General features: G+C 43.4%; 1 protein-coding gene across 1 annotated transcript in view; it reads right to left on the bottom strand.

The window, feature by feature from the left end:
• Positions 1-7074: 7074 nt before the first annotated feature.
• LOC108414332 (uncharacterized protein DDB_G0287625-like) overlaps positions 7075-14852 on the bottom strand; it is a 126685-nt gene continuing 118907 nt past the window's right edge. Inside the window, exons 35-36 of the mRNA XM_037538962.1 lie at positions 10870-10914; positions 7075-8017 (exon numbers count right to left, since the gene is read on the bottom strand). Of these exons, the coding sequence (XP_037394859.1) occupies positions 7991-8017; positions 10870-10914 (72 nt within the window). The 3' untranslated portion in view covers positions 7075-7990. The remainder of the gene's footprint in view (positions 8018-10869; positions 10915-14852) is intronic.

Below are 14852 nucleotides of genomic sequence, written 5' to 3'. Positions count from 1 at the left end.
ATGGCTTTGCCAGCTTCAAGACCAAGAAACAGATCCAAGCTCTTATATTTTCTCACCTTCATTACTGTAATGTGTTCTTCACAGGACCAACAAATAAACTATAGCCTGTACAAAGCACAGCAGTGAGAACGTGAACACGTACTAGATAACGAGAACCTATAAGAGCAGTTTTATCATCACTCCACTGGCTGTTTCCTTTAGAATTGGCTGTAATGTTTTATTAGTAGTCTCTGAATCTGTTAGTGCTGCAGCTCCTTCATACGTCTCTTAAAGCCTCATAAACTCTGATCCACATTGAGCTCTGAGATCATCCCCTGCTGCCTTCTCCACTTTCCACAGATTAGACTTAGGAAAAGGGGTGAAGTAGACTTTTGTTTTTATTATGTACTGAAGATCTGAAACGCACGATCAATAAACATCCGTCTTCTTTTATACTCTGATTTTTTAAAAAAAAGTTAAAAAACTATTTTTTCACTTTAGCGTTTAACTAGCTTTCATTTTCTGTAGTTTTACTGTAATGTTACTTTTACATTATTCTAATATTGTTACCCTATTTTACTTTTTAATCCATCCATCCATCCATCCATCCATCCATCCATCCATCCATCCATCCATTATCTTCCGCTTCTCCGGGGTTCGGGTTGCGGGGGCAGCATCCTAAGCAATGAGGCCCAGACCTCCCTTTCCCCAGCCACTTCCACCAGCTCTCCAAGGGGGATTCCGAGGCGCTCCCAGGCCAGCTGGGCGATATAGTCACGCCAGCATGTCCTGGGTCTTCCCCGGGGTCTCCTCCCAGGTGGACTTGCCTGTGACACCTCCTGAGGGAGGCATCCAGGAGGCATCCTAACCAGATGCCCGAACCACCTCAGCTGGCTCCTCTCGACGTGAAGAAGCAGCGGCTCTACTCCGGGTCCCTCCCAGATGACCGAACTTCTCACCCTATCTCTAAGGGAGAGTCCAGACACCCTGCGGAGGAAACTCATTTCGGCCACTTGTATTCGCGATTTCATTTTTTTCGTCATTACCCAAAGCTCATGACCATAGGTGAGGGTGGGAACGTAGTTCGACCGGTAAATCAAGAGCCTTGCCTTATCCCGCTCTTTCTTTACCACAACAGACCGGTAAAGAGCCCGCATCACTGCTGACTCAGCACCAATCCGCCTGTCAATCTCCCGCTGCCTTGTACCATCACTCGTGAACAAGACCCCGAGATACTTGAACTCCTCCACTTGAGGCAAGAGTCTATCCCTGACCCAGAGAGGGCTCTCCACCCTTTTCCGCCTGAGAACCATGGTCTCAGATTTAGAGGTACTGATTCTCATCCCAGCCACTTCACACTCAGCTGCAAACCGATCCAGCGAAAGCTGAAGTTCACGGCCTGATGTCCCCAATAGGACCACATCATCTGCAAACAGCAGCGATGCGACCCTGAGGTCACCAAACCGGACACCCTCCATCCCCTGACTGCGCCTAGAAATTCTATCCATAAAAATTATGAATAGAATTGGTGACAAAGGGCAGCCCTGACGGAGTCCAACTCTCAATGGGAACGAGTCTGACTTACTGCCGGCTATGCGAACCATACTCCAGCTTTGTTTGTACAGGGCCTGAATGGCTCGTAGCAAAGAGCCATGTACCCCGTACACCTGAAGCACCTCCCACAGAATACCCCGGGGAACACAGTCAAATGCCTTCTCCAGATCCACAAAGCACATGTGGAGCCAACTTAAAGTCACTTTCCAAGGTCTCACCAAACTTCTCCCATACACAGGTTTTTGCCTTGGCGACAACTGAAGCCGCAGATCGCTTGGCCTGTCGATGCCTGCCAGCTGCCTTTGGTGTCCTACAGGCCAACCATGCCCGGTAGGACTCCTTCTTCAGCTTGATGGCATCTCTCACCTAGGGTGTCCACCACCGGGTTCGAGGATTACCGCCCCGACAGGCACCAACTGCCTTACGGCCACAGCTACAGTCAGCCGCTTCAACAATGGAGGAACGGAATGTGGCCCATTCTGAGTCAATGTCACCCACCTCCCCCGATATCTGGTCAAAGTTCTGACGGAGGTGTGAGTTGAAGATCAATCTGACAGGTTCTTCTGCCAGATGTTCTCAGCAAACCCTCACTATACGTTTGGGCTTGCCTGGTCTGACCGGCATCTCCCCCCACCACCTGATCCAACTCACCACCAGGTGGTGATCAGTTGACAGCTCAGCTCCTCTCTTTACCGGAGTGTCAAACACATGGCCGCAAGTCCGATGACACGACTACAAAGTCAATCATTGAACTGCGGCCTAGGGTGTCCTGGTGCCATGTGCACTTATGGACATCCTTGTGTTCAAACATGGTGTTCGTGATGGACAAACTGTGGTTTGCACAGAAGTCCAAAAACTGAACACCACTTGGGTTCAGATCAGAGAGGTCATTCCTCCCAATCACACCCCTCCAGGTCTCACTGTCATTGCCCACGTGAGCATTGAAGTCCCCAGTAGGAAAATAGAGTCTCCAGGAGGAGCACTTTCAAGCACCCTTCCCAAGGACTCGAAGAAGGCTGGGTACTCTGAACTTCTGTTCGGTGCATAAGCACAGACAGCAGTCAGGACCCGTTCCCCAACCCGAAGGCGTAGGGAAGCTACCCTCTCGTCCACCGGAGAAAACCCCAACATACAGGCACCGAGTCGAGGGGCTATGAGAGCCCACACCTGCCCGCCGCCTCTCACCATGGGCAACCCCAGAAAAGAATAAAGTCCTGCCCCTCTCAAGGAGATTGGACCCAGAGCCCAAGCTGTGTGTTGAGGTGAGCCCGACTATATCTAGCCGGTATCTCTCAACCTTGCGCACCAACTCGGGCTCTTTCCCCACCAGTGAGGTAACGTTCCAAGTTCCAAAAGCCATTTTCAGCAACCGAGGATCAGAACGCCAAGGCCCACGCTCGCTGGCGAGCCCCTCCCCCAGACCTGGCTCCAAGGTGGGGCCCCGGTAACCCTGTTCCGGGCAGGGTACACAAGTCCTGTTTTTGTGTTTTCATAGGGGTTATTAAGGATACGGATCACACTTTGTCTGACCTGTCACTTAGGACCAGTTTGCCATGGGAGACCCTACCAGGAGCTTTTGCTCCAGACAACATAGCTCCTAGGATCATTCAAGCACGCAAACCCCTCCACCACGATAAGGTGGTGATCCATGTAGAGGCCATTCCATTCCATTCATGTTTTAAAATTTTTTTTTTATCGCTATTTTTTTGTCCTTGCTTTTATATGTTGCACTTATTTGCATATTTTATTTGGCTATGATTTGTTTCTTCATTCTTTCTCTGATGCCTTAGGTTCACACTGTAAAGCACAATAGTAGTAATAATAATAATAAAAAACTCAATTTTATATTGACAGGTTAATTTTCATATGCCTTGCTTTGTTAATGTTACATTTACGGCATTTGGCTGATGCTCTTATCCAGAGCGACTTACAGTTTGATCAGTTTACACAGGTAAGCGCAGGTGGTGGTAGGAGTCTTGCCCAAGGACTCTTATTGGTTTAGTGGAGGGTGCTGCCCAGGTGGGGAATTGAACCCCAGTCTACAGCGTAGAAGGCAGAGGTGTTACCCACTACTCTAACCAACCACACATATAATGTTCTGTTCAGTGAGGCAAAATGAACAATAAAACAGTAATGCACATATTTAATGCAAATTATTAAATAGGACCAAAATAGTAATATGAAAATGGGAATAGAGATATGAGAATATAAAGGATGTTATTGTTCCTGCTTTTCTAACAGATCTACTGTACACAGCGGTGCAGTTCCTCACCTCATTTACCTCGACCTAAACCATTTAAAGTTACCATGACTCAGAATCCGAGCCTGATTTCCTTTAAACGATGTTTACTGTGATCGGTTGTTTCGCTCTAATAAAGCACTGAAAGCCCTGCTGGGTTCAGGGGGAGCATTGTTTGGGTTCTAGAGAGTAACAGAAGATCAGTAATGAGTAGTCATGTGGGCTCAGTGTGATTCATATCATGGGTTCAGCACCACCTACTGGCTGGTCAGTAAAATGCAGCGTCTTCTGCTTTAAGGAATTCTGGGAAACTCACAGTGAAGACTGAGTGCATTGCTGTGGGTCCTCACTGCTCCATACTGTGGACCCAGAAAACTCTAAATATCACAGTGAAGTGCTGTAATAATCAATATTAGCTTCTATATTCATAATTAACACTACTTACAGACCAACATACTGAAGCTGGGATTATCAGAACGACCGTTTCAGTCATTTTACTGTTAGACCCACAGGAGGCTGCGCTAGTGTTAGCGAGTTTTATTCACACAGATAATCTGACCGAGTTACAGCTGAACCTGCATGTTGCAGTTGCCAGACTCACTGCAGGTCAGTTGGACTGTATTTTATTATTGTTATCCAGTTTATGGTCCTGTGTGCTGTATTTTATTGATATAAACAAGACAGGGAGCTGGTTTTGCTATGCAGTGAGGTACATATTATTCCTTTCAGTTGTGTTGTTCTGAACCAGATAAAGCAGTTTGAGCTCCTTCCAGAAGAAGGTGCATCTGATCAGGACTGTGTGGGCATGTCTGACCTCATGCTGATTGACAGCAGCATAAACGACCAACAGCAGCAGCAGATTTTTACCCATTTTAAAGCTTTTATTTTCTGGACCTTAAAAATCTTTCCTGATTCTGAGGTACAAGGAGAAACTGGAAGTCAGCCTCTTCCAACACACTGTCCACCTCAAAGCCAACAGAGGAAGCACAGAAGAGCAGGAACCTGTCAATCAAAATGTCCAGCATTGTTATTTATTTTACAGTTAACAGTGAGTTTATGCAGGAACCGATTAGAGCTATAAGCACAAACAGGTTTAAGAAAATTATCTGACAGTTCCTTTTAGACACATATTTTTTTAAGGATATATTTGTGACAGAAATGAGGATACATTTGGATAAGGAATGAGGTGCAAAAGGAAAAAAAGGAATTTCCAGAACTTTTCAAAAACTGTTAAGAGCTCCAGAGAAAATGGGCCTCCTAAAAACCACGTGGAAGAGCTTGTTCACCCCAAAACTGCCCCCATTATATAAACAGCACTTAAAGCTTTGATCTTTGAGAGAGAGAGGAGAAGAACTCTAGAGAAATCTCTGATCTTTGAGAGAGGTGGCTGCCTCACGATTTGATTCAATTGATTTAGAGGCTGCGATACGATTATAAATCTTGCATCTTTTTTTTAATATACAGATTTTTTTTTCTCACTGAGTGATTATCTGGTACACCTAAAGCAAAGTATATGTAAAGGTCAACTGAGAACAGATGCAAATCCTTGGCAGTAAAAGTCATAATAGAGTTTGTAATTGGCTTCGCCCTTTCTGAATTGGCTGGAAGCCTTTATATTGCTTGCTTGATCGTCCTCTGCTTGGAGCAAGCACAACCAGATGGACAATGAGTGGAAACATGTAATATGGTTTCTTATGTTTGTTGTTTCCAAAATAGTTTAGTGGGACACAATCTGTATATACAGTAGTATGGCTCTTATCCAGGTCCCTTTCCCCCTTCATAGAGGCTAAATTTCTTCCTTATGCTCACCTAGCTCAGGGGCAGGAAACAGCTCTTTTACTTTCCTGGTACGTCTTCATAGCACAATTACATTTTTAAGTAAAAATAAAATAGTCCTCCTTTGCAGTAAAATAAAGCTCTGCTGATTGTTCTAATGCTGTTTTAACAATAGATAGTCTTAAATGCTGCTAATTTATCATCCTATAGTCCTGAAGGCTGGTGTGCAGACTGCACATCACATAGCAATGCAGAGTCTTGCCTAGCTAGTAGCTAACAAAAAGGCAAAGAGAGAGATTTAAGCCATTTGGAGATGAATTGACTTATTCACATTTAGAAACACTGCAGTGAGAAAAAAATCTGCAAAGAGAGACTGTCAAACACTAAAAAGTTGAAAAGATGTTTTCACCTTCTCTTTCGAATTCTCCCATTCCACCTTAAATGGTGCCACATTTACATTCTGGTGCCTCAGACAGAATTTAAGGTGGAACAGGAAAATTCTAACAAGAACTTGGAGAATAAGAAGCGAATTCAGCTTCATAAAACACTCGAAGGTTGAGAGACATTTTACAAGAAACTCCTCTACTTTTGAGGAAACTTTACCTGGCGGCGATGGAAGGAAAGTAGCTGGAATTTTTTGTTGAATGTGTTTCCTGCTTTTTTTCCCCAAAAGCTGACAAATATTCTGCTTAATTACAGTTTTGACAGAAATTACATACAAAAAAGCTGGTAAACTGTGCAAAATATAAGTAAAAACAAAATGCAATGATGTGCAAATAATTCAGATCCTATATTTCTTTGAAAATAGTACGAAGACAAACTGAGAAATTCCATTGTTTTTTTGGAAAATGTTTGTCCATTTTGAATTTGATGCCAACAACACATTCCAAAAAATTTGGGATGGGGCAACAAAAGGTTGGTAATCACCTGGTGGTTAATCGGCAACAAGATTGGGTATAAAGCAGAATCCCAGAGATGCAGAGTCTTTCAGAAGTCTCCAGAATCTGGAGAAATCTCTGTGTGTAATAGACAAGACCAAAAACCAGTATCTGCTGGCCGTGATCTTTGGGCCCTCAGACACCACTGCATTAAAAACAGACAGGATTCTGTAGTGGAAATCACTGCATGGGCTCAAACACTTCTGAAAACCACTGTCTGTGAACACAGTTCATCACTGCATCCACAAATGCTGTTAAACTCGAAAACATAAAGAAGAACCCAAATATAAACAGGATCCAGAAACGCTGCCACCTTCTCTGGGCCTGAGCTCATTTAAAATGGACTGAGGCGAAGTGGAAAAGTGTCCGGCGGTCCGATGGATCAACATTTGAAATTCTTTTTTGAAATCATGGACACTGTGTCCTCCGGGCTGAAGACCCCTCAGCTTGTTATCAGTGCTCAGTTCTAAAGCCAGTGTTCATGATGGTTTAGGGGGGCATTAGTGCACATGGCATGGGTGACGTGCTCATCTGTGAAGGCACCATTAATGCTGAATGATATGAACATGTTTTGGCTTTTTCAGGGAAGGACATGCTTATTTCAGCAAGACAGTGTCAAACCACATTCTGCATGTATTAAAACAGCATTGCTCCGTATTTAAAGAGGTCTGGTGCTTGTGGTGTTGGCATCAAATTCAAAATAGACATATTTTTTAAAAAACTAAATTTTTCAGTTTCAACATTTGATTTGTAGTCTTTGTAGTAAATATGATTAACATGATTTGCATATCATTGCATTCTATTTTTATTTATATTCTACACAGCATCCCAACTTTTTTGGAAATTGGGTTGTAAATAAAAGGGTGGTTTTTTGCACAGTACAGTATGTTAGAAAAATCTAGACTAGCTGGGGCACCCCAAATTTGGGAACCATGTGTGCTTAATAACAGTAGGCCTTAATAATTTTTGTTTATTTTAAAATACTGCATTATATCCTGAACCTTGTGCAACAGTTTTCATTCTCTGAAGAATGTTGTTAATATTTGCTTCACTGTGTTAGAGCCTATTGAGAAGCTGTAGAGGAGTTGTTTTCCAGTTTTTATACTATAAACAAGATTGAGCTATGCACAATTGTAATTTTTTTAGAAAGTATGGATTGCAGACTAATAAGCTATCCCATAACCATATGAGAATAATGTTAAAAATATATATATATTTTTTAAATTTTAGTTTTTTTATAAAGCTGTACTATAGTTTTCAGAGAGATAGTTAAAATTGTATTATTATTATTATTATTAGATCTTCTACAGTTACTTTTGCCCCCTCATGTTGATAATTACATCTGTAAGCAAAAGTGAAGTTAGCCTTAATGGATAAACCAGCCTAACATGGCTGTAGATGACTTAACATACATATATGTAGAAAAAGTTATTAAACAGATTTCCCAGTGGCATCACTGACAAATTGAAAACTTAATTGAAGGTTCCATCCTGTCCAGAACTGGTCAAGGTTTCAGGTTGACGTTGGGATTCTGAAAAAAAGAGAAGATATGCTATATGATAAGCATTCTGTCAACATTTGTTTTTTATCTCTCACTGAATGAATCACATCAAGGTTGGATCTATTCAACAAGTTAATATTTATTTATGTATTAATCAACTTATTAAGCCTACAACAACTTTTTTCTGCTTTTTTCAGATTCAAATGTAAAGATAAACATTCAGTCATAAATGTGGTAAGTAAGGACTTATAGAAAGAGCATGAACAGGTAAAGTCACTGCCAGTTCTGTACTGAAAGGACTGGAAAAGCTCAGAGGGGAAGAAAAATAGCAACAGAAAACCAGTAACCCAACCACATGCCCACTGGATCCAATCCCATCTGCTTTGTTTCAGTCAATCTCTGAGGACCTATTGCCCTTCATCACATTTCTCATCAACGAGTCTTTGGCGTCGGGTGAAGTTCCAGCAACTTTCAAGATGGCAAGAGTACTCCCCATCTTGAAGAAACCCATGCTTGACAGCTCTGATGTCAACAACTACAGACCGGTATCACTTCTTTCTTTCCTTTCAAAAGTTCTTGAACGTGCAGTCTATAATCAACTTTCTCTCTTTCTCGCACAGAACCAGCTCCAAGACCCCAACCAGTCTGGCTTCAAACCAGCACACTCTACAGAAACTGCCCTCATCGCAGTGACTGAGAACCTCCAATCTGCAAGATCGGCTAAATTGTCTTCTGTCCTGATCCTTCTTGATCTCTCAGCAGCTTTTGACACAGTCAACCATGCGATCCTTCTGGACACCCTCACCAACCTCGGAATCACTGGTTATGCATGGAAATGGTTCAAGTCCTACCTGGAGGATCGCTCTTATCAGGTAACATGGAGAGGGTTCACATCCTCTCCATGCAGGCTCTCCACTGGCGTCCCCCAAGGCTCGGTCCTGGGTCCTCTTCTCTTTTCTCTTTACACTAGCTCTCTTGGTGATGTAATAACTTCTCATGGCTTCTCTTACCACTGTTATGCTGATGACACACAACTAATGTTTTCTTTCTCTCCCTCTGACACACAGGTTTCCAGTCGCATCTCGGCATGCCTGTCTGACATCTCTACATGGATGGCAGCCCACCACCTGAAGCTCAATCCCAGCAAGACTGAGCTGATATTCATCCCTGCGACTACAGGTCCTCATGATCTTGCTATCTCATTCGAGAACTCCCGGATTGTTCCATCTGCAGAGGCAAGAAGTCTTGGTGTGACCCTGGATGGCCAGTTATCGTTCTCGACTCACATCGTGAACCTGACTCGGTCATGCAGGTATCTACTGTACAACATCCGGAGGATCCGACCCTTCCTCACCCGAGAGGCCACCCAGGTGCTAGTGCAGTCTCTGGTCATCTCAAGGCTTGACTACTGCAACTCACTCTTGGCTGGTCTTCCCATGCAGACCATCAAGCCTCTGCAACTCATCCAGAATGTGGCAGCACGACTCGTCTTCAATCTGCCCAAGTTCAGCCACGTCACCCCATTGCTGCGCTCCCTTCACTGGCTTCCTGTAGCTGCGCGCATCAGATTTAAAACCCTAATGCTTGCCTACAAAGCCAAAAATGGACCAGCCCCTACCTACTTGATGGCAATGGTAAAATCTCGAACTGTACCACGAGCCCTTCGAGCTTCGAGTACAGCTTGGCTTGACCCGCCATCCTTCAAGGTGCACGGAAGATGAGCGTCGAGAATGTTCTCTGTGCTGGCGCCCAGGTGGTGGAATGAACTCCCACTGGCTGTCTGAACAGCAGAGTTTCTTGCTGTCTTCAAACGCAGACTGAAGACTCATCTCTTTACACAGCACTTAAATGAGCATTGAAGTATAAGCTGCACTTATTTTATTTATTGTATTGTATCTTATTGTTATTGTATTGCATTGAATGGCACAGAGATCTGCATTCAACTCTGTTTCTTTTTCTCTTGGTGTCTGCAGTGACATTTGTTTCTAGCAGTATCTGAGCTCAGGACTGTCTTTTTCTCTAAGCTATTGGTAACTAGCAAAGATACTTTCTCTAGATTGACAAAGCACTTCTTGTAAGTCGCTCTGGATAAGAGCGTCTGCTAAATGCTGTAAATGTAAATGTAAAATGGCAGACATGTTTGCTTTGTGAGAGAGGAGAGAGAGAGAGAGAGAGAGTAATGTGGAAGATGCGGAGAAATTCACACTATATAGTGTTACTAAGTGAAAGCTAACTTGAGAGACACTCATTACCACAACAGGTAAGAGTTAACTCTTAACAGAGGTGACATCTGAAACTGACACATGTTGTGCACTAACTATAATTAGCAACGAGAAGAATTTGAAGATGTTAAAAAAAATGATTTCAGTCAGGTTTTTTTTTATAGTATATTGTAAAAAAGAATCTGAACCTTGTTATTATTGGCTGTCTTCTGGCATTCTACAGCTGCACTCAGGTCTTCTACAGAGGGCTTTACAGTTTTGCAAATTGAAAACAAAAAATGATTTATTTTTTTAATTATAAAAACGGAGAAGGTAAAACACCTACTAGTTGTTAAAACTAATGAACACAATGGTTTTCTTCCCTTAATTTTATACAACAGATACACAACCAGGCCTGGTCATTCTTGCGGTCATTTTTCTGAATGGAAAGTTTCTATAGGTAAGAAATCATTTGTTTAAATTGGGACTTTTTTTCCAAAATATAAAGATTCCAAAACCATGCTGTTCTTGTTGCCCAAAAACAGTGATATATGACAAACCATGAGCTCACTGTATTATTGCATCTCTAGTGGTGACCCTAGGTGATTTGTCCAGCATTAGATTCTAGAGTTCTCTCAGCATAATTACACCGTGAAAGAGTAGATAGAAAATATTACACACCAAAGCATTTGGAGTGTTTCCATCTGGCGCAGCATCTTCTGAATTCTACAGAAATAAAGCAATTCAAGGTTAGATGATTGATGTCTGCATACTTGGTAGCTTTCCCTGCAATATCAGATATTGGGCAACAAGGATTACAAAGGATTGTGACCAGAATGGGTCCCCAGCAAACAGCAGTGTGAGGAGGTAGCCAGCACACAGGACTGCAGGGACAATGTTTGCTCAGACCTACCAGTGATTGTCTGAAAATGGAAATGAGCATGGAAGGGTCTGTGACTCCTTTTGATAGCAATTTTCATTTATGTGAGGAATATTGTGATATAGTAGCTGTGTAGCTGTGCTACTTTCCTGGTCATTCTACTTGTATTCCAGGGTGTAGCATGTGTAATAAATGTTCTGAATGTTAATTCTGGGTTATTGCTCTCAGTCAGTAATTCTCTTGGTTATTCTGACAGTCTTTTATTGTGAAAGCAGGGCTAGCCTTTCTTCACTGTGTTTGTGTTACAGCAGAAAGAACTGTGTCAGTTGAGAGCTGTAAGTGTCACAATGCAGACATGAGCTGAGGTAGAGCTCGCTATCAGCCTAAAGCCTTGCTGTCTGTATGGTGTGGCCGTGACCGACTACAGCCTTTAATAAAGCAAAGTGACTTGTGCATAAGCTGTGTCTGTTTAATACTGGACAACGCCACACTGCAATATGTCCATAGATAGAAGTTGTCTGAAAAAGACTTGGACGAAACCTAAAACATCCTTGGGTAAAGTTCTTTAATTTGTCGAGCAGGAGGTGCTACCGTGTTCCCAGCATAATTACATCCTGAGAAGCTACAAAGAAAATGAACACACCAGAGTAGGCAAAATGCAACAATATAGAAGCTTAACATTAGATGATTAATCTCTGCCTTGTATGTGGCTTGACCTATACTATCTTATAATTGGTGAAAAGGATTACAGTGGATTGCCACAGGAAGGATTGGGTAAAAGCTGTGGCATGCAATTAAAAAAAGTCCTAGCAAAATGCAGAGTGTGAAGCTTTCTGCAAAAGCCAAACTGAAAGTACAAGGAACTGCTTAAAGCTCATTTTACCCATAAACCAAGTAAAATTGTGTAGACATTTAAGTTCAGTCTCAAAACTTTAGTTCAGTTTTAGCAGAAGTTGATTTAACATTTGAGAAAGCTTTCCACTCAGTGGAATCCGCCATCAAAAACCTCAAAGAACTTCAGTAAAACTTTATTGAAAACTCAGTATGTACAACTCAGATATATATAGGGCATGTGGCAGTTCATTAGGTGTTCTCCACAGAGTCCAGTGTACAGCAGAAAGAGCAGACCAGCTACAGATGTAAAGGACCACATTTAGCAGCTGAATGCTGGATTGACCTGGAGCTGAGTCCACACACCAGTGCTGGTGCTCCACATTGACATGCAGAGGTGCTCAATGAAGCTGTTCAAGTCCTCGGTGTGTCTCAGTGCCCCACTCAGTATTTTACTGGAAAGATTTGACATTAAAGCCATAGGGAGATCACAGGAAGCCACAGTAGATCACAATAGCTTTGTATTCAAACCCAGAAATGAATACTTTTTTTTAGGTAAACAGGCAAATGCTAAAACTATGTTACATCAGCCAAGGTTACTGTCCTATCTTTTTAAGCTTTATTTAATTAGATTTTTTACTATTATAGTGTAAAAAAGAACTTGAGTCTAACTGTTATTGATTCTCTGTTAGCATTCTACAGCAGTGCTCTGCTACATGATGCTATGCGATACAGCATGTCTGGTGTTTGGAGGCCTTTACAGTTTCCCCTGACATTGAAAATGACTTTACATGGATGTTAAGTTCATCATCATCATCATCATCATCATCATCATCACCGCTTACCATTTTGTCTAGATAGGCTCGCAGTACCAGTTGAGAGAGCAGAGAATCCCAGACGACCCTGTACCCCGCAACTTCCTCCAGCTCATTCCCAGCGACTCCAAGCCGCTCCCAGGCCAACTTGGAGATATAATCCTCTATTGGGTCTTAGGACAACCCCAGGGTCTTGTCCCCGTAGGCCGTGCCTGGTACACCCCCACTGGGAGGCTTCAAGAGGGCATCCAGATCAGATGCCCGAACCACCTCAGCTGGCTCCTCTAAGTGGGGAGGAGTAGTGGCTCTACTCGGAGCTCCTCCCGGATGACTGATCTCCTAACCCTATCAAATAGTGTGTAGCCCGCCAACCTGCAAAGAAAGCTCATTTGTGCTGCTGGTATTTGTGATCTCGTTCTTTCGGTCTTTACCCACAGCTCATGACCACAGGTGAGGATTGTGATGTAGACCAACTGGTAAACAGAGAGCTTCATCTTATTGCTCAGCACTCTCTTCACCACTACAGTCCAGTACAGTGACCACATTACTGCTGCTGCCTGTCCCAGCCTGGGGCCGGTCTCACGATACCTCTTTCCATCACTTGTGAACAAGACACCAAGATACTTAAAACTTCTACACCTTGGGGGAAGTCCTTTCCGCTTACCTGGAGTGGGCATGCCATCCTTTTCCGGACTTAGACCATAGACTCAGACTTGGAGGTGCTGATCCGCATACCAACCTCTTCACACTCAGCTGCAAACTGCTCCAGTGAGCACTGGAGGCATCCATGTGATCCAGCCAAAAGAACAACATCATCTGCAAATAGCAGAGACGCTACCCTCTGGCCTCCACACACAATGCCTTCCTGAACCCAGCTACGCCTTCACATTCTGTCCATGAAGATCACGAACAGGATTGGAGACAGGGCACAACCCTGGCAGAGTCCAAAGATAACATTGAGTTTGACTTAATGTCGAGTATACGAACACTGTTCTCTCTCTCTGGGAGCAAAGAGATTGAATGACTCGGAGTATTAGCCCCCACAACCCATACTCCTGGAGGTCCTCCCACAAGATATCTCAGGGAACATTTTCGTAAACCTTATCCAAATCCACAAAACACATGTAGACCTGCTTGGCAACCTTCCATGGCCCCTCAACAATCTGTGATAGGGTGAAAAGCTGGTCCATTGTTCCACGCCCGGGACGGAATCTGCATTGTTCCTCCTCAATCTGAGGTTCAAATATAGGTCAAAATCTCCTTTCCAGCACCTTGGCTGAAAGGGTTAACTCTGCTCCAACTCTGCTCTAAGCAGACTTTCCAGCAAGCATAGCTGCTGTCCTTGGCAGTTTGCACAAACAACTTGCTTCTCTTATCATGAAGACATTCCGTCCAGAACCATTTGTTCCCTTTTGTAGGTAAGATTATCATACACAGAGCAGAAGCCCCCCTCCCTTAGGCAGTTCCGGTGGTCCGTGAGTGTGTTTCTGTCAGCTTAGCATTTCATGACTGTTAGACAACTTATTTGGGTCCACCCTGTTTGCTTGTACGCAACAGGGCAGGACGTGTTTGTATAAAAGAAAGAGTGCCCTTCTTTCTGTGTGCAGAAGACTTAATAAACTCTTTGATTGATTACGAGAGTGGTTCTGTCTTCCTGCACTGGGCATGCTCGCTGAGACTGGGAGATTCTAACAGGACAGGTGATCCACTCTCTGGTTCCTCTTCATAAACGGACCAAAAACGGCCAGTCCTTTCAAATGGTGACCTCCGACGTGTTCTCTTCACCCAGGTAAGTCCAATTAATCTTTTTTGGACCTCTGCCTGGTTGTCGAGATCACCTTGGTGTTCAGAGCGAACCGACCCAGCCCTGTCCGGTGGGCGGGAGTACGAGAGTGAGGGTATAGAGGGTATGGTATATTTAAACCTAAGCGCTTAGTGGGAAACGGAATGTCCTATAGTGGAAACTCTCAGTACAGCTCTCACTGTATTTTTCCATAATGGGCACGTCGTTCCAACCAGAGCCGGAAGAGACACCGGCTGAATGGATGCGTAGATGTAATTTGGGCTATTATGTCGATCCATTTTTGTCCAACCTAGCTGGTTGGACCGAAAGTAATCCGCAAATACCCGCATACCCC

Source organism: Pygocentrus nattereri, chromosome 6 (genome assembly GCF_015220715.1).
Source record: "Pygocentrus nattereri isolate fPygNat1 chromosome 6, fPygNat1.pri, whole genome shotgun sequence".
NCBI lineage: Eukaryota > Metazoa > Chordata > Actinopteri > Characiformes > Serrasalmidae > Pygocentrus > Pygocentrus nattereri.
Note: the sequence above shows the minus strand (reverse complement) of the source record. Positions and strands in the feature narration are given on the sequence as shown.